The sequence below is a fragment of the Bubalus kerabau genome, chromosome 7 (genome assembly GCF_029407905.1).
Source record: "Bubalus kerabau isolate K-KA32 ecotype Philippines breed swamp buffalo chromosome 7, PCC_UOA_SB_1v2, whole genome shotgun sequence".
NCBI classification, from domain to species: domain Eukaryota; kingdom Metazoa; phylum Chordata; class Mammalia; order Artiodactyla; family Bovidae; genus Bubalus; species Bubalus kerabau.
The window spans coordinates 96,018,315-96,045,812 of record NC_073630.1 but is presented as its reverse complement, the minus strand read 5'-3'; the positions used below and the strand labels follow the sequence as shown (position 1 = coordinate 96,045,812).

At 44.2% G+C, this 27,498-nt stretch overlaps 1 protein-coding gene across 6 annotated transcripts in view; it reads right to left on the bottom strand.

Moving 5' to 3' along the window:
- The window catches only part of SEPTIN11 (septin 11), a 98,011-nt gene that overhangs the window by 46,291 nt on the left and 24,222 nt on the right, over nt 1-27,498 (bottom strand). For 3 of the 6 annotated variants that reach the window (XM_055588858.1, XM_055588856.1, XM_055588861.1), the window contains exon 2: nt 79-193. In XM_055588858.1, coding sequence (XP_055444833.1) covers nt 79-193 — 115 coding nt within the window. Of the gene's footprint in view, nt 1-78; nt 194-7,555; nt 7,595-7,902; nt 7,936-21,396; nt 21,416-27,498 lie in introns of those variants that run through there. The other 3 variants (XM_055588862.1, XM_055588860.1, XM_055588859.1) reach the window with 3 other exon arrangements.

The window sequence follows — 27,498 nt, the reverse complement described above, 5'->3', positions numbered from 1 at the left end:
AACATGCCCCTCTGACAGTCACCTGCCGACACCTAAGAGTCAGACTCGTTGCTCAGCAGCAAGCTATGAGTCACTTACCAACACACAGGATGTTGAAACAGAATCCTTGAGAAGTTGACTTGTTGACCAGCTGGTCGGGGAGACTGTCAAATCCAACATGGCCAGAAAGGGATAAGTTTCGAAGCTCTTCATTCTGGAATGTCAGAGGGGAAACATTTGAGAACCCATGACAACACCCCCTGGGCACCCCTCCCTCTCCCGTCCTCTCTTCTTGGCACATGGGGAAAAGGCGACCCCTCTGTGCCCACTCCCTCCCTGGCTTCTACACAACTGAAGCTACCAACTCTAGAGCCATACTCTTTCCACAAAATCACAGTGACTCGCAAAGCACACCGTCTCCCTCCCAGGCAGCTCAGGTATGCTTACAGATGCCCCAGTTCAGGGGAAATACGCCTCCCAGAGGCGGCTGATACCAACATGCTCTAAGTGACACCAAAACTCCAATCCTCTGACAGCCTCAAGCGCGCAAGAAAACTTTTCAACCCAGAGGGAAAAAATAAAGGACTCTCTTCCAGACACAGGAAGGAGCTTTCAGAAGCTCACAGTGGAGGATGCATTCCCGTAACTATGCAGAAATTCTGTAACCACCATATTGAACATATTGAAAATGGCACAACACAGGGCTTGGTTCCTTCTCTAGCGTGAACTGGACAGGTTTGGGGGGCCTCCTTGCTCTCCCCCACAGGATCTGCACTCCCCACACCTGCTCAAGAGTCTACTGAAGGATAATGGGGCTAAGGTAGTTAGCATACTTTAAAAGCTGGATGACTTAGGCTGTATTATTATATGGTGCTAACTTCCTCCACTACTACTCCACTCCACTATCTACTACTGTGGGCAGGAATCCCTTAGGAGAAATGGAGTAGCCATCATGGTCAACAAAAGAGTCCAAAATGCAGTGCTTGGATGCAATCTCAAAAAACGACAGAATGATCTCTGTTTGTTTCCAAGGCAAACCATTCAATATCACAGTAATCCAAGCCTATGCCCCAACCAGTAACGCTGAAGAAGCTGAAGTTGAATGGTTCTATGAAGACATACAAGACCTTTTAGAACTAACACCCAAAAAAGATGTCCTTTTCATTATAGGGGACTGGAATGCAAAAGTAGAAAGTTAAGAAACACCTGGGGTAACAGGCAAATTTGGCCTTGGAATACGGAAAGAAGCAGGGCAAAGGCTAATAGAGTTTTGCCAAGAGAACACACGGGTCATAGCAAACACCCTCTTCCAACAACACAAGAGAAGACTCTACACATGGACATCACCAGATGGTCAACACCAAAATCAGATTGATAATATTCTTTGCAGTCAAAGATGGAGAAGCTCTATACAATCAGCAAAAACAAGACTGGGAGCTGACTGTGGCTCAGATCATGAACTCCTTATTGCCAAATTCAGACTTAAATTGAAGAAAGTAGGGAAAACCACTAGACCATTGAGGTATGACCTAAATCAAAGCCCATATGATTATACAGTGGAAGTGAGAAATAGATTTAAGGGACTAGATCTGATAGAGTGCCTGATGAACTATGGACGGAGGTTTGTGACACTGTACAGGAGACAGGGATCAAGACCATCCCCATGGAAAAGAAATGCAAAAAAGCAAAATGGCTGTCTGGGGAGGCCTTACAAATAGCTGTAAAAAGAAGAAAAATGAAAAGCAAAAGAGAAAAGGAAAGATAAAGCATCTGAATGCAGAGTTCCAAAGAATAGCAAGGAGAGATAAGAAAGCCTTCCTCAGCAGATCAATGCAAAGAAATCGAGGAAAACAACAGAATGGGAAAGACTAGAGATCTCTTCAAGAAAATTAGAGATACCAAGAGAACATTTCATGCAAAGATGGGCTCGATAAAGGACAGAAATGGTATGGACCTAACAGAAGCAGAAGATATTAAGAAGAGGTGGCAAGAATACACAGAATAACTGTACAAAAAAGATATTCACGACCAAGATAATCACGATGGTGTGATCACTCACATAGAGCCAGACATCCTGGAATGTGAAGTCAAGTGGGCCTTAGAAAGCATCACTATGAACAAAGCTAGTGGAGGTGATAGAATTCCAGTTGAGCTATTCCAAATCCTGAAAGATGATGCTATGAAAGTGCTGCACTCAATATGCCAGCAAACTTGGAAAACTCAGCAGTGGACACAGGACTGGAAAAGGTCAGTTTTCATTTCAATCCCAAAGAAAGGCATTGTCAAAGAATGCTCAAACTACCGCCCAATTGCACTCATCTCACACGCTAGTAAAGTAATGCTCAAAATTCTCCAAGCCAGGCTTCAGCAATACGTGAACCATGAACTTCCAGATTTTCAAGCTGGATTTAGAAAAGGCATAGGAACCAGAGATCAAATTGGCAACATCTGCTGGATCATCAAAAAAGCAAGAGAGTTCCAGAAAAACATCTATTGCTGCTTTATTGACTATGCCAAACCTTTGACTGTGTAGATCACAATAAACTCTGGAAAATTCTGGAAGAGATGGGAATACCAGACCACCTGACCTGCCTCTTGAGAAACCTATATGCAGGTCAGGAAGCAACAGTTAGAACTGGACATGGAACAACAGACTGGTTCCAAATAGGAAAAGGAGTACGTCCAGGCTGTATATTGTCACCCTGCTTACTTAACTTCTATGCAGAGTACATCATGAGAAACGCTGGGCTGGAAGAGGCACAAGCTGGAATCAAGATTGCCGGGAGAAGTATCAATAATCTCAGATATGCAGATGACACCACCCTTATGGCAGAAAGTGAAGAGGAACTAAAAAGCCTCTTGAAGAAAGTGAAAGAGGAGAGTGAAAAGTTGGCTTAAAGCTCAACATTTAGAAAACGAAGATCATGGCATCTGGTCCCATCACTTCATGGGAAATAGATGGGGAAAGAGTGGAAACAGTGTCAGACGTTATGTTGGGGGGCTCCAAAATTACTGCAGATGGTGATTGCAGCCATGAAATTAAAACACACTTAATCCTTGGAGGGAAAGTTATGACCAACCTAGATAGCATATTCAAAAGCAGAGACATTACTTTGCCAACAAAGGTCCGTCTAGTCAAGGCTATGGTTTTTCCAGTGGTCATGTATGGATGTGAGAGTTGGACTATGAAGAAAGCTGAGCGCCGAAGAATTGATGCTTTTGAACTGTGGTGTTGGAGAAGACTCTTGAGAGTCCCTTGGACTGCAAGGAGATCCAACCAGTCCATTCTAAAGGAGATCAGTCCTGGGTATTCATTGGAAGGACTGATGCTAAAGCTGAAACTCCAATACTTTGGCCACCTCATGCGAAGAGTTGACTCATTGGAAAAGACTCTGATGCTGGGAGGGACTGGGGGCAGGAGGAGAAGGGGACGACAGAGGATGAGATGGCTGGATGGCATCACCGACTCGATGGACGTGAGTTTGAGTGAACTCCGGGAGTTGGTGATGGACAGGGAGGCCTGGCGGGCTGCAATTCATGGGGTCGAAAAGAGTCGGACACGACTGAGGGACTGAACTGAACTGAACTTCTTCCACAATGCTCAGTGCATTCTGTGGGTATTGGAGATCATCTGTAAAACCCTTCCTTCCCAGGGAAACAGAGGCTACCTATGGTCCTTCAATTAAGAACCACAGTTATGGTATGGGATTCCAGAAACTAGTTATTGAAAGTCTTCCTGGTGTCTGGCTATGTTGCCAATGAGCTTTATACTCAAGATACTGAATTTGGGGTAAGAAAACGAGCCTCAGAGTTCCATTTTTTAAATAAAGAAGGGAAAGCCTTGCGCAGAATCAACTGGTCAATAGTTTTTAAAAGACGGTCTTCGTTGTCCTCCTTTGTGTGTTACACAATAATGAGAGTGATGTCTTTGAATACTCAGACTGAAACTCCATTTCCAAGTCATTTCAATCACTAAAGAGAAGGAGAAACATGACTCCCTAAATGTTGGGATTTCAGTGCAACGTTTTAAGGACAAAATGACGTCTAAGGGCCTTGGCAAAGCACTAAAATTCTGATTCTGTGAAATAAGGTTGGAAATCACCACCACTCCCCCTGAATACCATGGTGGCAGCTGCAGGTTTGAGGTCACTGGTACAGAGAACAGATGCCGAGGCTATGAATAAGCGTCCTTGAAACCTGCCAGCAGTGAATATGAGACTCGAGAGTGGGCTCTCATCCTTGAGCAGGATGGCCTGGCCGACAGCACACCCAACAGCTTGGGGAGCGGCCCCCGGGGGCAGCAGCGCTGGTATCTGGCCAGGCCTCCCAGCACCATCACGAGGCCCCAAGGCTACCACCTGCCCTTTCCTCTCCAGATACCTCAAAGGTTCAGGCAGCAGGTATTTTTAGGGTGTTTACCACATCCGCCAAGACTGAAGGAGAAGATTTGAAATGAGTCTGGGTTATATTTAGAACTCTTTCCATCACAGCTGTGCAATGGCTGCTGTGTAGCCGGCGAGGAGACACCATCATACCAGCCTCTTTCCTGACATACCACCGCCTTGAGCAGGCAACGAGCAGCAGGAAAGGAGACCAGGCAAGGAAGAACTATCTCCCTACACCCCCTTCTCCTTTTTTGCCACAATAATTCTTTTAATTTCTGGGGCGGGGGAGGAAAGAGTGGTTTATTGCTCTGGATTCTGGAGGGTTGTTGGGTTTTTAGATTCAGATATTCACCCAGGAGCCAATCCGGGGAAAGAATCAGAGTTAGTAATTATAGCTCTCATCCCAGAACCCAATGCTCAGCATCTCATATTCTCACCATTTCCAAAACACGAGAAACCACCCACACACCCACTGAGTATTTTTATACCCACTGAAAACCACATACAAAATGAAAGGTTATAAAACAGTTTGGTCTTAAAATTTTTTTTACTTTGAATTTATATCTTCAACGTCTCTGTCTTCTTTGTCATATAAAATATGTAAATTTTATAATGCCACTTCAAAAGTCCATTAAAGGACTGCCCAGCATTAAAGGAATCTTGAGGGCTGTTGCCCAGCAGTGGGTGATGGGGCAATGGGAAATGGGAGGCTCCTCCTTTGGTTCACGAACAGGCTTAAACACTAAAATCAACTGCAGGATATGTGAGGGGAGTCTATTTAACTCACACACAGCAGCTGAAATGAATTCCTGCACTCTGCATCTCATAGTACCATGCCTGTAGCTTTATGCCTTAGCTGCCTAGACCCAAAGAATGTGTGTGGGGCTCAAGTCTAGAAATGATCGCGGGGAATCTCAGATATTCTCATGTCTTTACTGCTATCATATATTAGCAACGACTCAGAATCTTCTGTCTAGTACTGAGCTCTGTCTGCATTCCAGTTCTGAATTTCTACCCCAGAGGCGGTTCTCCTAGGCTGTCCTACTTGTACCTTAAATCGCTGTTCACCAAACTTGAAATCATCTTCCTTGATTGCAAACCCACCCCTACTCCAGGGTTTCCTATTTCTCTTAATGGCACTAATCTGTGCCTGAGTCCCACCCGTCTCATTCATTCCAAAGTGTTATTAATGCTGCGCCCTCCTCCTCTTTATTCTCACTAATTCAACAGCCTTCCAACCGGTCTCCTTGCTTGGATCTCACTCTACTTGGCTGCCAAAGGGATCTTGGTACTCAAAGGCCCTCAATCCAAACTTCTTACTCTGCCTTCTCAGGAGCTTCTGTAGGCTGATATCAAATCTCTATTCCTATCAAATCTCCCATTCCTCCCAGAGGAGGACCTTCCACTGCAGTTAAATGGAATTACTTATAGTTTCTGGGAGAGCCCCTGGTTTCTCCTCATCAGACTTTATTCATATTATGACATTTCCTCTATCTGGGAGGATCTTATAGCCTCCAACACATCCAAACCTTCCAGATCCCATAGAAATTTTATCTCCAACCTTGTCTTTACTGGGCTTCCCTGGTGGCTCAATCAGTAAAGAATCTGCCTGCAATGCAGGAGACCTGGGTTCGATCCCTGGGTCAGGAAGATCCCTTGGGGAAGGGAATGGCTACCCACTCCAGTAGTCTTGCCTGGAGAATACCATGGATACAGGAGCCTGGTGGGCTACAGTCCATGGGATCGAAAAGAGTCAGACATGACTGAGCGACTAACACACACCCTTGTCTTGACTATGAAATCTCAGGGTGAATTTCAGTAAACATTCCCTTTACCAATAAAAGGAAAAATGATTGGATAAAGGTGCCTCGAGCTATCTGGCATTCCACCACCATATGACGGCTAACATTTATTGATCAAGGTTCTAGGAAAGCCCTAAACATGAATGAACTAGAGAATTTAACAGTTCTATGAGGTAGTTAACTATTGTTACCCACTCTCCACTGCCAGATGAGAAAACAGAGGCCCACAAAGTTTAGTAACTTTCCCAAGGTCATACAGCCAATAAGGTGAGAAGCTGAAAAGTGGACCCAGGAGGTCAGATTCCTGAGTCACTGTTAACCACATGATGATCTAAGTTCCTAGGTAGTTCCTAGGTAGACAATACAGTGACTTTAGCCACTATTGAAAGCCAATATATTAAACTAGAAAGAAAAAAAAATAATAATTCTAAAATAACTCTAAAATAATTCTCTGGCAACCATAAGAGGTGGAAGTTGAAAATTAGAATTGGCAAAGTAGCTCTTAAGTATATTTTCATGGGTCCTGGCAATGCTGAGACTTTGATTTTTTTCATCTACGGCACATGAAGCCAATAATAAAAGGCTTAGTTTGGACCATTTTTGAGATGCAAGTGCCAACTTGGAGCCACCAAGCAAGTAACTATAAGACCTTAATTGATTCAGTTCTCCATTTGCTAATCTACCCAGGAAGGGGCTGTACTTGGATGATTTCTAGGCCCAATCCATCCTGAAATGAGTTATGACTAAATTCTATAGTATAAAAAACCAGTCTTTAACACAACAACCTCATTTTTCTCTTCCCAGATCTTCGTGACATGAACACCATTATTCATTTATTCATTCAAAAAAAAAAAAAAAAAAACAAAACACTGCTCAAAGCACTAAGGGAACAAAAATACATTACTTTTGTTATTCATTGATAAATGCTCTTCCTGCCCTTCAGAGGCTTACCGTGTAGTAGTAGAGATAGGACACGAGTAGTATTAAGGATAAGAGAGATAAGTACTATGGGAGGACAAAGGGAAAACAGGAGCTTTTGGCTAGGGAAATTCAGGGGACATCTTTCAGGAAGGCTGGAGTTCTCCAAACCTACCAGGAAAATTAAAGTCCAGCTTGCAGAAGCCTGCCAGATAAACACTATCTTCTGCCCAAAGGGTTACTTTACTAGGAATGTGGGTACTCTGAAGATTACAGTCAACAAGTTTTGCAGAAGATGTCTAGCTGACTTCATTATGGAAATAATTATAAAACAAATTACATAAGAATGTGCACCAACACCTACATTCTGAATGCTGCTTTAAAATATGTTCCACATTTCCAAATCTTGCTTAGCCAAAAGTAGGATGGCACAAAGCTTGGAGTCAGACAGCCATGGGTTTGAATCCCTACCTGTTTTAGTCCCTGTTCCCCCATCAGTAAAAATGGTCCACTTGGCAAGGTGGCTGGGAGGAACTAAGGAAATGGTACATATGGGAGAGCCAGCATTTACTAGGTTGTCAGGAAACCTGTGTTTCCTTTCCCTGAATTAGGTGGGAGGAAGAGAGGAGCTCTCCTATTGCTGCTGGGCCCGCAAAGAGAGATAACAGAGCGACTTTGACTTCACACTTCAGGCTGGGAGAATCTGCAGATGGGCAAAGCCCTCAGACTACCCAGGGAGGAAGAATCACTAAGGATGAACAAAGAGGGGAAAAACAACATGGAAGAAAGAATGAGGCTCTAGCATGAAGAAAACCCACCCTAAATAGGATGCTCATTTACAAAGCTGCAGGAAAAGCCACAGAATTCCATTCCTGTTTGCAGGCATCAACATCCTCCAGGGCTGGAAACCATTAAGGATTCCTCAGCTTCTCTCTTCTATTTTAGCCCAGCCCACACCCTCTTGAAATTAACAAACTGGCTGTACCCAGATGGATTCTATTCACCATATTCAAACTGAAGGGGTAGCCCAAAGTTACTGGGTTCCTTTTAAAACCAAAGCCTTCAATAGATGTGGTTAGTAGGTAGTCAACATCTGCCGATCTTAATCAGCCAGTGGGAGTGGGGGAGCATATTACCAAGGTGATATGTTGTGTCCATTTTCATGTGTATTGAAAACAATTAGACCATTTTCCTGTTTTTTTTCTTTTTTTTTTTTTGCCTTTAAAGACATACTACAATTGAAGTTTAGAAAGATTCTGCCTCTTTTATTTTTTTTAATTTAAGAGATAAAATTTTATTATGTATTAGACAGCTGGAAATTACATTCTTCTCAAAGCCTCATTTTATGGAGAATGCATTTTATTGATCCAAGTCAATCTCCAAGTTTATGTTTCCTCATCTGTAAAATGAGATTTAATCAAATGACTTCTAAACAATATCTTTGGTTTGCTAATTCTAAGATGTCTTGAGTTTGGAAATCAGAGATGCATAAATCTAACTGTCATTCTGCTTGAGGAAAGGCCAACACAGGGTAAAAGCTTGTTGTAGTATATCTTCCCTTGTCAGATCTAAGATGGCTAAAGTTTTACATGGCCCTTAAAAGGGAGTTTCTATCAGTTACCCTGGTTAACTCCAAACATAACAGAAATCTCTGTGTGTATCCCCATGTTTTCCACATATATTTTTCATTTTCACTTGCTTAACTATGGACCCACTCCCTATAACTGTCCTGCTTAAAAACTACCTTTTTCTTCAGCTGTATCTGCAGTCTCCCAGAAATTTTTTGAAAAGTAGCCTCAAGACAAAACAGAGAAAATTCTTCTATGTAAGTTAATCATCTGTCTCCATGAAGCAAATCTTATTTTCATGCTTTCATTCAACAAATATTTATTGAATACTAGCACATGCTAGATACTGCAGTAAATGCTAAGGTGATGATGGTGAGAAAACAAAGCATTGGTAAGTCATGGAACACATGGGACAGACAGCAATGTTAATCAAATAGTCACAGGGATTTCCCTGGTGGTCCAGTGGTTAAGATTATGCACTTCCAATGCTAGGGGCACAGGTTTGATACCTGGTCGGGGAAATAACATCCTGAGCTTTGCAGCTCAGCTATTAAAAATAAAAAACAGTCACAAATGTATAATCATAAGCTATTGAAACTACAGGATGCAATGCAACCTTCCAATTCATGTGATTAACTATCCATCCAGTGAATCCACCAGCTTCTAGGATATAAAAACATGTATTTAGTCTGCAGTACTTTTCAATATTAATTTAGTAGACAACTCCTTAAGTACAGCTGACTTGAAAGTCTTATGTATTCAGATGAATACAAAGAGTCATTTTGCCCAGCATTGCCTGATGGGAGGAGGCAGAAACGATGAAGGCTTGAGTCTTAAGAAAATGAATGTCCAATTTTAAATAGAGCTGGGATGGAACCATGGGGCATACTCCCTTTTCTTTGTCTGTTCCCATAAAGAAGATGTTCACTCAGAGGAGAGGTACATATTCCTTCATTAGTCTTTTTTTTTTTTTCGGGCTCTGTTTCAGTAGGACAGATGCCACCCAGCTGGAGAAAAGAGAAGAACCTGTTTTCCTCACACAAAACCCTTGACTTAGCACCAGCCACTTCCCAGTATTTGGAGAAATCCTGGCCTCACAAACTGCCCAAGAAGTAGGTTCTACCCAAGTGCCTGACTGTTTATTTTTGTAAATACATACATTTATCTAAATACATTCTAGAGAGCATTCAACTGGTTTCATATTCTCTTGTAAAGAAAGGAAAGTTAGTGGGAAGATGGGAAACGCCCTTGGTTCTCATGCAAAAAAGGAAAACACTGGAATGCAAAGTATCAACCCAAACCACAACTATGAAGCCTGCGTTGGGCTGTTTTGAAGGCTAGGCATGGCTAGGGTCACTTCCATAATATGAAATAATATAAAACATCTGAAGCATCTCATTACCAATGGGGATCACGTTCTTTAAGGATGACTTGGACAATATTTGCTACTCTGCTTGTCATCTATACTATAAAATCCCAAAATCAGAGCCAAGAAAGCCTCCAAAGAAATTGTCTCACACTAGCAGCAGAAGAGACAGCCAAGAAGAGGGGACTGTTCAGAGGAAAACCATAGGAGGAAAGAACTTGAGAGCATTCAGCAAGAGGTAGGGACTGAGAAAAAAGGCATCCAGGGGCCAGTCCCCAAGTCACAGAGCCAGGGATGCCAGCTCCAACTACCAACCCAGGAGCCACCCTTGAAACAACACCAAATAACCAGAAAAGATCTTGATTAATACTGAGTAACTGCACCAGTATCAAGTACCATGTCTAAGCAACTGTCTCCAAAAGACTCCTAGCAGAAGGACAAATTTTGCTTTTCCAAATCCTAACAAAACTAATACAGTGGAAGGGTTTTCTCTGGGGATTGCAGGATTATAGGGAAATTTTACTGCTATGTTTCCATAATACAAGAATTATTATTTTAAAAAACGCTCACATTTTTATAGCAGAAAATAAATATTAATAAGATTTTAAAAATCAGGAAATGTAAGTGACAATAATAAAAATTTTCAAAGGGGTTAAGGCTACAATTTTATTGCAGCTAATAGATGGGCCTGGAGTGCTGTGATTCACGGGGTAGCAAAGAGCTGGACACAACTGAGCGACTGAACTGAACTGAAGATAAAATATGAGTATTTATTTTTTTCTAATAACAGAACCAAGTCACATAGAAAGCAATGAAGAGTAAGCAAAAATATCAGAATAAGACAGTAGAAGGTACTTGACACGTGAAGTCAGGAGACTTGGGGCAACTCTGCCATTGTTTATCTGGGTGACCTAGGGTAAGTCATTTAACTTCTCAGCTTCAGTTTTGCCAAGTTTTAAAAAAACTGAAATATACCTAACTCACAATGTTGTATGAGTATACAGCACAGTCGTTCCAATTATACACACACACAGAGACATATTCTTTCTCGGATTCTTTTCCATGATAGATTACTATAAGATATTGAGTATAATGAAGGAAATGGCTTCAACTCTCTCCAGTATTTCTTGCCAGGGAAGTCCCATGGACAGAGGAGCCTGGCAGGCTATAGTCCATGGAAGCACAAAAGAGTTGGACGCAGCTTAGAGACTAAACTGCCACCCTGCGCTTTACAATAGGTCCTTGTTGTCTGTCTACTTTATATGCAGTAGTGTGTATCTATTAATCCCAAACTTCTAATTTATCCCTCCTGCCCCTTTGGTAACCATAAGTTTGTTTTCTATGTCCTGCGTCTATTTCTGTTTTGTAAATAAGCTCCTTTGCATCACTTTTTTAGATTCCACACACGTCATATTATGTCTTTCTCTGTCATATATCTTCACTTACTTCACTCAGTATGACACTGACTAGGTCCACCCATGTTGTTGCAAATGGCATTATCTCCTTCCTTTTTATGGCTGAATAATATTCTATTGCATATATATGCCACATCTTCTTTATCCAATACTCTGTTGACGGACACTTAGGTTGCTTCCATGTCCTGGTTATTGTAAATAGTGCTGCCAGGAACACTGTGGAGCATGTATCTTTTTGAACTATGGTTTTATCCAGATAAATGCCCAGGAGTGGGATTGCAGGATCATATGGTAGGTATATTATTAGCTTCTTAAGGAACCTCCACACTGTTCTCCATAGTGGCTACGCCAATTTTGTCAAGTCGAAAATAAACTAGCTCACCAAGCTGTTGCAAGAATTAATTAACATAATTCTCTATCCTCAGCTCTTTTGACACACTTTTCTTGGATGACCTCATCCCTGCCCACGATGTTAGTGACCAATCACAGGCTAACAGCTCCCTAGTCACAACTTGCTGCCCTGCCTCCTTCCTGGGCATCCATGGTCCAGGTACCTCAAAGCCAACATCAAAAGTAGAATGCACCCTACCCCCGATTCTCAATTCACATCTGTCCTTCCTCTTATTTTCTTGGCAACTTCATCTACTCCAAGGTAATTAGAGGCCTCTAGAATAACATCTGGAGAAGGCAGTGGCACCCCACTCCAGTACTCTTGCCTGGAAAATCCCATGGATGGAGGAGCCTGATGGGCCGCAGTCCATGGGGTCGCTAAGAGTCAGACATGACTGAGCGACTTCACTTTCACTTTTCACTTTCATGCACTGGAGAAGGAAATGGCAACCCACTCCAGTGTTCTTGCCTGGAGAATCTCAGGGACGGGGGAGCCTGGTGGGCTGCCGTCTATGGGGTCGCACAGAGTCGGACACGACGGAAGCGACTTAGCAGCAGCAGCAGCAGAATACCATCAATTAGTGTGCATACTGTTAAAAACCTACATAAATGTATAGGCCTCCACCCCCTTGCAGATAAACCCTCCACTGTCCTCCGAATTAGACGGTGAAGACTTTGGGAAGCGCTCAGTCTCGGGTTAGATTGTCTCCTCTGCGCCTAGATGTAATAACCACCCATCGCCCTTTTTTGGCTGAACGTCACCCACCCAGCACTCTTCCCTGACAAGAGTACATTCATTCCACCAGCTGATTTCTATTTCTGAGCCTGGAAATCCGTGACTCGGAGGGCCCTTTTTTCCTAACATTACCCCCGTTAGACCTCACCCAGATTTGTATCCAGTGTGATGTCTTGTGGAAATTGTATTTTCTGACCTTCTCTTTCTTAGATAAGGAGGCAGGTCCAGAGGGATGCACGGGCCGGGTGGAGGGGCAGAGGGGCAGGGAATCCCCACCGCTCTGGCGCCTGGCCCACCCCACCCCCCTCCATGAGGGTTAGAATGCACACCGCTGCTGAGTAAAGCCCGACAGCACAGGCCTGAGCACATGCAGCCCTTGCCTTCCTCCACCCAGGCCTCCTGTTCCTCTCTGTCTTTTCTACATCCTCCTCTCGAAGAAAACAGTCCCTGCCCACACTTCCTCCAACATCTTGCTGCTTTCTCTGTGATGAACGGTCTCACTTTTGTCCCATTAGATATCAGATCTCTTACCTTAACCACTGGGAAATATCCTGCTTGAAAGCAGACCCCAGAAATGGGTATCTGAAGTCAACAAACCCTCCAGCTGCTACCCACAGCCCTGGGTCCTGGGGAGGTGGGGGGAAGGGCAGCGGGAGGCGGGTGGGGTACTGGCTTATTAGTAAAACAGCCTTGCAGCCAGGAACTACCAAGTGTGACATCCCCAAATTGCAAAAAGGGGCAGTACTTTTTCTTACAATGTTTCTTTTCTAGAAGCCCCTGTAAATTCTGAAAGGCTAAACCTAACTGGATGCCAAGAATTAATGACAACAGCAAAAGACGTGTTCTGAAGTTTCCAAAGACCGATTTTTCTATTTGAGTCAAAGTGACTAATGCCTGTAAGAGCTTAATGTTACAAAGTGCTGATCAGCAGAAAGTCTCCTGTTTGGGAATGAAGGGGCCCACATGTGCATTCCAGGGACTCTCACAAATTCAGCAGTGCTGGGGGGAGTGGGGGGGTGGGGGGAGGTGGGGAGAGCAATGTGACAAGAAGGCCAGAATACTCAGAAAGGCACGATCTGATTAGAAACACATGCTACAGCTGCTCCCTCACACCACTCTGTCTCCACTCTCACCCCACGATAAAGAGAAGCCCTTCGCTCAGCCAACACCAAGGAAAGCTAAAGAAAAAACCCTGAAGGAGAGTCACTAACCATCTCCAAACCCTCAGCTTTCCAGTGGGATCCCAAAGAGCCCACGACCCTCTCCCAACACGTCACCTACCTTGCAGGGGAGAAAATCATGCAAATTTACACAGCTCTGTGGTACTTTTTTGGGCCTTTGGCCCTGCCTTTTTCGCTTCCCAGGTGGTGCTAGGGCTAAAGAACCCACCTCCCAGTGCAGGAGATGTAAGAGACAGAGGTTCGATCCCTGGGTCAGGAAGATCCCCTGGAGGAGGGCACAGCAACCCACTCCAGTATTCTTGCCTCGAGAATCCCATGCACAGAGGAGCCCGGCAGGCTACAGTCTATGGGGCTGCAAAGAGTCAGATATAACAGAAGCGACTGAACACACACACACACCCTGCCTTTACAATATGCTAGATCTTCCAGACAAGCTTTCTCAAAACAGTGAGGCACGGGAGGTCTAAGATAATCAAGGGTCCAGATCACTTGGAAGTTTCATTCTCATCTCTGTATGTACAGTTCTCCTCCTCGTATGCATACATCAATTCCTCTATTCTTCCTGTCTGAGAAATAGTGTGGCACGGTTCACATACTTCTATTCACTGAACATATTCATCAGCAAAAAATGAAACATGGATGGGACACTTCCTTCCCTTTGCCACCATTTCTATCACCGGATATAAATTAGCCACTTCCTTTCTGAAAGACATCATTTATTTCTGTCCCTGTCTGATAAACGAAGGGGCTTTCAGTGACTGTAAGGACCACGTAATGGCAGATTCTGAGAAAGAAGAAACTGCCACCCAAGTCGGTTCTACGGCAGTCATAAAAGCACCAAGGATCTCCTCCCTAAGCATCTTCAGTCACTCAGCCAGGCTGATCTGGAACATCTTTGCATGCCTGCTAAGTCACTTCAGTTGTGTCTGACTCTTTGCGACCCTATGGACCCTGTAGCCTACCAGGCTCTTCTGTCCATGGGATTCTCCAGGGAAGAATACTGGAGTGGGTTGCCATGCCCTTCTGCAGGGGATCTTCCTGACCCAGGGATCAAACCTGCATCTCCTGCACTGCATGCAGACTCTTTACCGTTGAGCCACTGGGGAAATCTGCAACATTCTTGAGGGAAAGGATTCATTTCTAGGCCCTGAAAATTGAGAGACTGTACCAAAAATGACCCAAGAGCCTGTAAAGACGTGCTTAGGAAATAAACATACAAATTAACATCTGTTATCACTCTGCCAATATTACTAAAAAATCCTGGCCAAAAGCCTCAAGCCTTCCTAAGATAAATGTAGCATCTTAATCTCAGCCCTGGCTGAAATGTGATCAGGATGCAAGAGAGGTTGTCTGCATACACCTGGGGTGTATCTTAGTTTCTTATTGCCATGCAACAAATGCCCACAAACCTGGTGGCTGGTAACAACACCTATTCATCAGCTCTTGGTTCTGTAAATCAGAAGTCTGGGTATGGCATGGCTGGATTCCCTGCTGGGGGTATCACTGAAATCAATGCACTGGCCAGGCTGAGAAGTTTGGCCGGGGCGGGGATGGGCGGGACGGGGCTGGGGAGGTATAGAATTCCACTTCCAATCTCATTCAGGTTGGGAGAATTCAATTCCTTGCAGCTGTAGGAGTGAGGGCTGCCTCTCCTTGCTGAATGTCAGCTGGGGTTGTACTCAGCTCTAAAACAGTTCTTGTGGGCTAGTCACCCACAGTCACTAGCCATATGGCCACCTATCTTCAGCAGCAACAGAAAACCCCTCATGTCCCTCTCATATTTCAAATCTCCTTTTTCAGAAAGAGTCCAGTCCCTTTTAAGGGACTGACTGAGTCAGATCCCCCCAGGAAAACCATATCTTAGAGTCAACTGTGCCATAACATAAGCTCATCAAAGGAGTGACTACCCCCTCATACCCCCAAGTTCTGGGGGTATACAGGGCATGGAAACCGAGGGCTCAGATCATGGAGCCACCTTAAGATTCTGCCAACCCTCTGTGCACTAAAATGTTCCTATGTTCTCCTGTGTCATTTTAAGATAGAATAAAATAATGAATATTAGCACTTCCCTAACTCAAAACACAACTAAGTCTCCAGGGAGGAAAAACACAGAAATTGGTTAAAAAAAAAAAAAAAAGTCACAGTAAACTAGATCTCTATCAGGTTACCAAGGCATTTCCACCCTCGTTTACAGCAAAAGTGATAAGGCAGCTAACAAGGAACTAGCCGGAGAGTCGCTTTGCCTTTGGAGGAAGTCTTCCCCAACAACAAAAGCAAACTCTGCAAACCTTTAGGGGGGCTGCAACATCACAAGAATTCTAGGAAATGCAAAAGTTTTTTAAGGAACTTAAGCATTATTCGGGAGAAAAGTCATTTAGACAAAACAGAAGATGACTGTGACCTGTTTGATGATGAAATACAGTATAAAGGTTATCAGGGTGAGACAATGGAGAGCAATACGGACCATGGCAAGAAATAAGGCTTATCATAGAGAGGTCAGACCTCATCTAGCTCATGATAAGATGAAACAGATTTGGTGAGTTGCAGAGATAATCAAAGCTATGGTTTTTCCAGTAGTCATGTATGGATGTGAGAGATGGACCATAAAGAAAGCTGAGTGCCGAAGAATTGATGCTTTTGAATTGTGGTGTTGGAGAAGATTCTTCAGAGTCCCCTGGACTGCAAGGATATCCAACCAGTCCATCCTAAAGGAAATCAGTCCTGAATATTCATTGGAAGGACTGATGCTGAAGCTGAAGCTCCAATACTCTGGTCACCTGATGCAAAGAACTGATTCACTGGAAAAGACCCTGATGCTGGGAGTTTGAGCAAGCTCTGGGAGTTGGTGATGGACAGGGAAGCCTGGCGTGGTGCAGTCCATGGGGTCGCAAAGAGTCCGACATGACTGAGCGACTGATCTGAACTGAACTGAGCTGAGCTGCAGAGATGGAATGGAGATGGGAGGAAAGAAAGAAGTGGAGTCTGTCAGGGGAGGCAGCAGGAAAAGAAAGAGGTCCCGTGGGCATGGAAATCAATGAATTGGGAAAAGCAAAGAATAATTCAGTGTAGAGGATATAAAACTTTAAATAAATCTGGTTCACATTTTAGTCTATTGGAAATAACCCTTAAAGTGAAACATTACAAACACACATCTAAGCAACACATAACTAAACACATGTCCAGGATCTGTCACTGGGTGTCCCAGTGCTGAGGGAGGAGGAACAAACACTAGATGATCACATCATGAAAGCAAGAAAGATTTTTCTGTTTCCTACCCCCAGTGCACTTTGAATAGATCTTCCCATCAGAGCAGCGGCCCAAGGGATCTTGGATACAGTACTGCCTGCTAGCCAAGGTTTTAACCCAGATTACCAGCCTGGGCAATCATCCAGTGGTAAGCTATTTGATGCAAACGTCCTTCAGAACATTAAAAAAAAAGGTGTATCTTGCAGAAAACCTAACAGACTGACTCCTTTAACTATGGCTACAATTTCTGCCATCCTAATCAAACTAAAGCTTTCTTATTTCTTCCTACTCTGTTCTCTTTCTCAAAAAATAGAACCAATTAACCCCTAAAATAAATAAATACTCCCACCAGCAGAACAGACAATTTTCTGCCTTCTAGAAGGCATACATCAAAGAAGAGTCTGCTTAGCTCTAAGAGAAAGTTGGTGCAGGGTTTTTGTCCCCCCCCCCCCCCCCCACAAACCTATTGCTGTGCTTAGGAAAGCAGACCCAAGAGGCTATATTACAATTATCCTCTACTCTCAAAAGTTTCCTCTTGTTGGATGGCTTTAGAGGCTGGCTTTCTTGTCTTGATCAGCTAATGCAAAACAAACCTTCTTTTCACAGGCTGTCACAGAAGAATGTTCCCACAGTCCCCTCCACCCCTCCACTGCCTCTTAAAGAGCCATTTTCATTATCATCATCATCACGTTATTTCTGAAGAATCAACAAGAACCCAAATCAGATACTGGGAAACCTCTGCTACATCCAACAATCTGTTACAAAATCCCATCAGCTTTCAAAACTAGATGATAAAATACATTCAACAGCGAAGGTTATGTTTTCTTGATGTTGTTCCCACAAAGCCCAAAGGGGCTGGGCTGGCCACCCAGATTCATCACTGAGATGGGGTCCAAGTCCCAGTTCAACGCTCCTAGGTTAACAGATAAAGAGTCGTGGGATCTGTGAATGGGAACGTGTTTCTGACAGTCTTTGATAGCATGATTACAGGGCAGCATTAAGCTGAAATTGAAACTTGAAAGACTGTAACTTGGCAAGAGATCCTTGCTGTAATTCATACGTTCTGTAGGAAGGAGAAACTGAGAAAGTTCAATGAGACCTGGGGTGAAAGAACAGAATTAGCAAACGTCTTTGGCACTGATCCAAGTCGCTGCCATTAACCTCTTCCAGAGCCTTAGTGGTTCATTAGAATAATTATTATTCACATAGTGAAAATGAAAGGCAGGCAGGGAAAATAAGTGATAATTACACTGGCAAAAACAAGAAGAGCAACTTGGGCCCTCTGGACTTGAGAAAGATCCAAGCCTCAAATCCCTCCCACATAGAGAGGGTCAGACCATACATCTTACTGTAATCATGGCTACACAGAGTTAAACCCCTTTGGCCACAATTGCACCAACTGTATATACTTAGGTTGGTTATTACCAGGAGTGGGTTTTGTGCAGTGTGGCAGCTGCAACCACGAACGTAAGGAAATAAGGCCTGAGAGCTCTACCCCAGGATTCCTTCTCAGTCCAACTTCCTACCTACTCTTTAGCCCAGATATTAATAATTCAGAAGGCAGTGTGACAGCCCCGAGTCATCTGGCTGCTCGCATGCCCAAATACTCAAGAAATAAACACCGTAAAACCAGCTCTATCTGGACAGTGGCGTGAACGAAGGTTTAATCCTCAAGAAGACTGCACCTCCTCGTTCCTCTCCTATTCTGGGATCAACATGGAAAAGTCGACTGATATCTTTTAAAAGTCTGAATTCAAAGCTGCCTGGAATACCTGAATCGTTGTTGTTTAGTTGCCAAGTTGTGTCTGACGCTTTTGCGACCCCATGGACTGCAGCCCACCAGGCTCCTCTGTCCATGGGATTCTCCAGGCAAGAATACTGGAGTGGGTTGCCATGCCCTTCTCCAGGGGATCTTCCCAACCCAGGGTTCGAACCTGAGTCTCCTGCATTGGCAGGTGGATTCTTTACCACTGAGCCACCAGGGAAGCCCAGAATAGTGAAGGTTAAAAATTCAGAGTAGGAAAAGTGGAAACAGGCTCTACCACTCTTTTAGCCAGAGGACTACAAGAAAGTTCTAACATTTCCTTTGATCAATCAACCAAAAATCAATCACCAAACACGTACACAAAGACCACAACACTAAGTACAGTTTAGCAGAAATGAATGAGATACACCAAGGCTGCCATACTTGGACTCCCCTTCAAGCTTTTCAGTATCATCCTCCTTCCACTACAGCCTGGTGGTTTGAACACTAAAGAATCTGCTTGCAATTCAGGAGATGCAGGTTCAATCCCTGGGTCGGGAAGACCGCCTGGAGAAGGAATTGGCAACCCACTCCAGTACTCATGCCTGGATAATTCCTTGGACAGAGGAGCCTGTCCTCTAACTTTTCACTTCTCTTTTCCACTGCAACCATCACTTAAGTAATAATTTCCTAGCAGTTCTGTGCCACACACCATACCTAGACCTTTAAAACATCTTCCCATTTATTTAATCCTCATAACTCTGTGAAGTAGATACTTCTGGCTCCGTTTTATAGATGAGGAAACCACAGCTCAGCTTAAAAGCAGAGGCAGCATTCAGACCAGTTATTCCAGATTCCAAGTCCACCACCACCTACCTAGACTTTAAACTGGACAGCTGGCTCTTTTCAAAGTACACCCAACTCTGCACAGAGAATGTCTCATCCTCAGTTCCACCTGTCAAATCCTACTCATCCTTAAAGCCCCAGGCAAAATGCCACCTACTTCATTAAGCCTTCCCTATTCCCTGAATTAGACACCATTGCTCTCTATTCTACAAGCAGTCAGTGTATCTGGGTCATCCTGTACCTAACACCATACTTAGTTTTCCACTGGTCCAGGTCCCTGGAAGAATGCAAATTTCCTGAGGACAGGAACCCCATCTTATGTGTCTTACTTTGAACTTCACTTACCACAATGTCACCCTTAGCCTGGTCTGTGTTTTAGGATGAACAAATGCAGAGAATCAGATCTCACAGAGTTAACAGTCTTCCCGTCTTTCTCAACCAAAACAACTGCCATGCAAGAAGGAGCATTATTTCAAGATGGGGGATGTGTGATGGAGGGAGTGAGGTTGAAGACAGCCCTTGGGAATTAGAAAAGATAGACATTAACACTCTGGCTACATTTGTCAGTTTAATCCCTTGCCAGCACTTTGAAGGCTTCCCTGATAACTCAGTTGGTAAAGAATCTGTCTGCAATGCAGGAGACTCTGGTTTGATTCCTGGGTCAAGAAGATTCCACCGGAGAAGGAATAGGCTACCCACTCCAGTATTTCCTTGTGGCTCAGCTGGTAAAGAATCCGCCTGCAATGCGGGAGACATGGGTTTGATCCCTGGGTTGGGAAGATGCCCTGGAGAAGGGAAAGGCTACCCGCACCAGTATTATGGCCTGGAGAATTCCACGAACTTTATAGTCCATGGGTCGCAACGAGTCGGACATGACTGAGTGACTTTCGCTTTCAGCACTAGGAAACAACTCACCGTGCATGAAGCTCAACAGTACAGGGCACTTGGTCTCAGGAAATATATATATTTATTCATATAAATATATGTGGGCTTCCCTGGTAGCTCAGCAGTAAAGAACCATCCTGTCAATGCAGGAGATGTGGATTTGATCCCTGGGTAGGGAAGATCCCCTGGAGGAGGAAATGGCTACCCACTCCAGTTTTCTTGCCTGGAGAATCCCATGGACAGAGGAGCCTGGCGGGTTACAGTCCGTGGGGTCGCAAAAGAGTCAGACACAACTGAGCAACTAAACAACAACAACATATAAACACATATACACACAGATAAATATATATGTGTGTGCCAGGCACCATCCTGAGCACTTTGCATTGATCTCACTTATCTCCCATCATCGCCTCTGATATTATTCTCATCTTATAGTTGAGGCAACTGATGCTCAGAGATGTAACTGCTCAGGGACACACAGCAAGTAAGTGATGGTTTAAAGCCAGGCAGGCTGCTTCCAAAGCCCTTGCCACTGCATTAGCAAGGCCTGAGAGCCGAGAAAAGCAACTTCTGGTCAACCTTTTATAAACCACAGAATGGTACGTGTGTGTTGGCCACTGGGGGACAGCCACAGCCTCACATGAGCACATTATACTACCATCTCCTGAGATCAGTAAGGGCTGGGAAGGCAGGCCTACCTCAACACTTGTGCCTGAACCCACCCAGTGGAGCAGAGAGAGAACGTGATGGGGAGACTCAGGGAGGGGGCGGGGTGGGTGGGAAAGCAGGCAGCAAGGGGAGAAAGGATCTGAGAAGAAATGCCTTTCCATCCCCGGCTGTTGAGCATGTTCTTGTATTTCTTAGAAGGAACACATCCAACAGGGAAGATTATAGGTTAAAGTTAAGCAGCCTACAGCCATCACTCTCTTGCTCACCTGAAAAGCAGCAAAGATTATCCAGCCTCCCTTCTTTGTTTTCTCTGGGGATGCTAGAAAAACCAGCTGCAGAGAAAGAGCAACCGAAGCTTACACAGAAGATGCAAAGAAGATGCATCAGAGGCGGAGAAGAAAGACAGGATGCAGTCAGCAGTCCTGACGGATTAAAACCACATGGCTTGCATGCCGGATAAGCTCCCATCACTTCCTCCTTAGCCTCCGGGAGAGCGCTGAGGAGCGCATGGCTGGCCTGCTACAACGCTTTCAGAAACAGGGCACAGCGAGCATTTTCTGGACCCCTGCTACCATATGCAAGGAACCGGAGAGACACCAACCTCACTATCCTAAAAAGAGATGCCCCTTTGGGGATGAGAGAACATTTCCAGATTCATTCCCTCATCCTGTCCAGAGGGAAAGGCTCATCGACCAGGGATTTCAGATTAGACGAAAGAGAAAATGATTATCTCCTGACTTATCAATGGAACGCCATTATCCACTTTGTCTGAGTTTATATTAAAAAATAAAACTTTTAAAACTAATGACAATTTTACCCTCAGGGAAACTAACATGATTCTAAAGCCTACCCTGAGCTAGGCATTCGTTGGCAATTCCACTTAAGATTTACTTCAACTCCCCATTCTGAAGACATTTTAATTGCATCCACATTCCTTTACACCCACTTGTCTGCGGCCTACAATTTGGAACACATGTGGTATCAACACAAGACACCTGCTTTTTGATTTCCTAACAATCCATGAGGTTATTACTAATATAGTATTAGTTAATACAATAACAGACCCAAGGAAACCGTACTCAGATGTCATATATTTAGACAATAATATTTCCGCAAGTGCAACAAATGGCAAAACATTCTAAAATCAGATGTTAATAAATTCAAAGGCACATATTATTTAATATCATTTTCTCCCCCTCCAATAAAAGTTGTTGGTTGCTTCCTCTTAAGCTTTTTCGTATGGTCTAAACTCCTGTCCCACCAAATACACTGTCTTTACTTACAATACTATGCTCTTCTTTCCATCTCATCCCACATTATATCATGAAGCTGGACTTAACCAACCTTAAAACAAGTAAGCACCCACACATAAAAAGCTACTTTAGCCATTACACCAAAAATCCTCCAGGCCTTGCAACCAGACGCGAGCTAGGAGCCACTTTAAATGACAGCAAGTGCCACTTCTCTCTGCTTTGGTTTCATCTTCTGTAACACAGATGAGGGGACAGGGGCTGTTGGGAAAGGGTGCATGAACACTCTCTAATTCTTGACACTAGTTGTTATCACTCACAATGGGGAAAGAGAAGAAAAGGATGCCAGCACCCACAGAGAATAGATATCAGGCTCCAAAATAAAACCCAACTAGAAGCAATCAGTCATCAAAACCAAAGTAAACAACATGAAGCCAAAGGAGAAGACACAACAGACAGAGGAATGGATCCAAGTCCAAGTCAAACAGAGTGTTACCCTGTCCAAGAAGCATGACTTTAGTTTTTGAGACCACAAAACCAGTCTATTATCTAGCAGAAAGCAAAACAACCATCCAGCCCTTGTGGGCCAAGATTAACATGACACAGAAGGCCGTGGGGCCACTGCCACCAGACCATTCCCACACCAAGAGCTCTCACAACTCTGGCCCCACATTTGAGCTTGAGTTTCGGATTTTCCTGATTCTTACAACAGTGAGGGAATCATAAGCCTTAGACCTTAAGTGAACACAAGCATAGGAAGTGAAAAGTAACTGTGATGGATAGAGTTACAACTCATGTATCCAAACAGGTGTTTTTTAGACTGGAAGGATTCAAGTGCTCCAAGCCAAAAGAGCAGAAGAGACTGAATGAGGGAAAAAACAGTTTCATTGTTTCCCCAACTGCTAGAAACCAGAGCTCTCTTTAAATTATGTCTATAAAATATCCTTGGGAGAAGGCAATGGCACCCCACTCCAGTACTCTTGCCTGGAAAATCCCATGGACGGAGGAGCCTGGTAGGCTGCAACCCATGGGGTTGCTAAGAGTCGGACACAACTGAGCGAGTTCACTTTGACTTTTCACTTTCATGCATTGGAGAAAGAAATGGCAACCCACTCCAGTATTCTTGCCTGAAGAATCCCAGGGACAGGGGAGCCTGGTGGGCTGCCGTCTATGGGGTCACACAGAGTCGGACACGACTGAAGCGACTTAGCAGCAGCAGCATAAAATATCCTTATCATGTAAAGATAATAGAACACATACCAACATATCTAACACCCAGCCCAAGAGACGGAACACCATGTAAAGCTTTGAAGCTCCAGAGTCCCCCACATGGAACAGTATTCCTCTCCCTAATGCCCACCACTACAGGCAAACACTTTTCTTGAACTGGATTAAATCATTTTCTTCTAGTTGCTGTTGTTTTAATAGTCTTACTTTATACACCACTATCAGCACACAGGAAAAGTCCTAACTTTACCATAAGGAAAGTGCCCACTTTCTTCTCCAAACCATCTACCAGGAAATTCAACACTCCTCCCTAGAGGGAAATGAATGAGGATACAGAGCAGGCAGAGTTACTTTAAAGGAGGGTGGGAGGAATTGGGAGGTTGAGATTGACCCACATACACTTACTGACACTATGTATAAAACAGATACCTAAAGAGAACATAGTGTATAGCACAGGGAACTTTCTCAAATGCTCTGGGGTGACCTGAATATGAAGAAAGTCCAAAAGGAAGCGGATGTGTGTATATGAATAGCTGATTCACTTTGCTGTACAGTGGAAACTAACACAACAGTGTCAAGCAACTATATTCCAATAAAAATCAATTTTAAAAAAAGTTAAGTAGTTCTCCAAGCGTGGTCAGAGACTTTCTGGCGGCTTTCCAGGAAACTTCTAAGGGTATACAAGTTCCTTCTTTTCAACCACATTATCTATGAAGCTGGAACTTCTTCATGTACTTCAACCAAAACAATATATTGCATCAGAGTAAATGAAAAGCAGACCTGAAGACCCAGCTGTCTTCTATTAAGTCAACATTAAAAAGAATTACAAAAGTCTAAAACAATGCATCTCATCCCAGTGACTGGCTTGAAAAATTTACATTTCATAAAACCATTATTTATGTCAACAGGCAATACAATTATTGTCACATAAAATGAACTAATAAGTAATTTTTTAACATGTAAAAAATTAATATACAAATGGACTGAAGTTGCAACAAAGCCCCATGGTAATGGCTACGGGGAGCACTTTGTTTTGACATAAAGTATGATGCAACTAATAAAAACACAGGTCCCAAACCGCCCAGTCAGAGGATGCACTTGGAATGGCAGAGAGCTTCCAGACGGTGTCCTGTGTCGTCTGCAAGGCATTAGTTATTCTCGAGTCCACAGGCTGGAGGTGTGCACGTGTGCAGCACCAACAGTAACTTGAGCTGTGTTATGTAGCTGTATTATGTAAGTCTTTCACGAGGACTTTTTTTTTTTTTTTTTAAAAGGGTGACTCACCATAAATATTCAACTGCATTGAAGACCCAAGTTAAACTGGATTCATTGCATCTGTAGCTCCAAAACTGTTAAGGTTTTTTCCACCATAGTCAGTGACTAGGGTCCCAAACATGAGATCAGCAACTGGAAAGGGATTTGGGCTTTCCTCTGCTGGGTCATGGGAAACCAAAGAATTTGCCTACAAACTACCTATCTAGAACACCTCTGTTCTGCTGTCCTTGGGTTTGCAGTATGAACAGAAGCCAGAGGGTTTGGCTCCCGTTCTGAGTCTCTGGGCCGTAAGCAGGTCACTGACTCTCCTGGGTCTTGGCTCCCTTCTCTGTACGCTGAAAGAGCTGGATGAGATGGTTTCTTTCAAAGTCATTCCTGCTTGAACGCTCTCTGAAAACCCAAGCCACAGAAAGCTGCAGTGGTGTTTAGTTTGCCCTCCACAGCATCTGGACAGGGCTTGGCGGAGAGTCAGCGCTCAACATGGGTCACTGAACTGTCAACAGTCTACAACTACCAGCGCTAAAGGGGCAGGCTCAACAAGGAAGAGGAGGGAGGGTCCACGCGGACAGCCAGGATGCTTCAATCCTGCTTTCAGCAGCGAGGGTCAAAACTCATGGACATGCTGCCAATTCTAGCTGGGGGAGAACCTATTCTTGAGGCTTAAATGGGGGACTACATCTGGGTGATCAAAGGGACATGGCCATGGTGAGAAAACATGACCGAAAGCCAGCAGCAGTCTCCCTGGGGCTCAAATAAACTTTTCTATTTTTCCAGGGACTGCAGAGATGTCTTCATCTTCAAGGGAGGTAAAAGTGATATCAATTCACCAAAACTCTCAGAGATAAGAATGTAAGATTTCCCTGAGGCACAATGAAATAGTAACAGGACCACCGCCCTGGAAACAGTGACTTATTGCTTGAAATCTATAAAAGAGCGAACATTCACAAGGTACCATCTATATCCACCAGACACTATTCTCAATGCTTTCCATGCATTAAAGTTTACATCCTCAGAACCCTGTAAGTTAGATAATATTATCCGCATTTTACAGAGGTGGACATTAAGTCATAAGGATACAAAGAAACCTGGCCAAGGTCTCATAGGAAATAAGCAAGAAAACCTGGATTTTTAACCTGTGGTGTTGGAGAACTCTTGAGAGTCTCTTGGACTGCAAGGAAATCCAACCAGTCCATTCTGAAGGAGATCAGCCCTGGGTGTTCTTTGGAAGGAATGATGCTAAAGCTGAAACTCCAGTACTTTGGCCACCTCATGCGAAGAGTTGACTCGTTGGAAAAGACTCTGATGCTGGGAGGGATTGGGGACAGGAGGAAAAGGGGACGACAGAGGATGAGATGGCTGGATGGCATCACTGACTCGATGGACATGAGTTTGAGTGAACTCCGGGAGTTGGTGATGGACAGGGAGGCCTGGCATGCTGCGATTCATGGGGTCACAAAGAGTCGGACACAACTGAGTGACTGAACTGAACTGAACACTAGGGAATTATATCAGTGACTCACCTCAGCACTAGTGCCATATAAACAGATTATAGTTTCCTGTTTGCTTGCTATGTGTCACGTTTTCACTAAAGTAGGCTATGGGGGACTCCCCTGGTAGTCCAGTGGTTAAGACTCCATGCTTCCACTGCAGGGGGCTCGGGTTCAACCCCTGGTCGGGGAACTAGGACCCGAATGCTGTGTGGTGTGGACAAAAAAAATTGTTTTTAATTAAAATATAAACAAAGTAAAACAATATGTTTGGGTAGGCCTGATGAAATACGTGCTGAGGTGGGAAGTGGACCATTGATGAGGAGCCCTGGGGAGATAGCAATGCTCTGAGTGTCCCCTCAAATGTGTGTGGGTCATGTATTAATACACACGCACGGCTTCCCTGGTAGTCTAGTGCTTAAGAATCCTCCTGCCAGTGCAGGGGACCTGGGTTCAATCCCTGGCCAGGGAAGATCCCACAGGCTGTGGAGCAACTGAGCCCACGAGCCAGTTCTGAGCCCTCGCTCTAGAACCCAGGCACCTAGAGCCTGTGCTCCGCAACAAGAGACACCACCATGATGAAAAGCCCATGCACCACAGCTAGAGAAAGCCCACACGCAGCAATGAAGACCCAGCACCGCCAAAAAATAATACATACATCTTAAAAATTTTTTAAAAAAATACACACGCAGACAAGGTTCATCCAGTCCCCCTGTACCACGGCAGCATGTAGTTTACCTGAGGCCTGAGTAAAGGGCTGCTGGAGAGCCAAGCCAGGGCTCGGAAGGAGAGAATAACCCACTCGTCACCTTGCAGACCCTTCATTGACCTCAGTGGCACTAGCGGTACAGAACCTGCCTGCCTATACAGGGAGATGCAAGAGATGCGGGTTCGATCCACAAGTCAGGAAAGAGCCCTGGAAAAGGAAATGGCAACCCACTCCTTGGGTTTCTTGCCTGGAGAATCCCATGGACAGAGGAGTCTGGTGGGCTACAGTCCATGGGGTTGCAAAGAGACACAACTGAAGTGCCTTAGCACATAGACACACACACACACACACACACACACCCCCTTTGCAGAAGGTACCAAAGCCTGCATAGAAAAGCAGGGCCCCCAGAAGGGAAGTGGC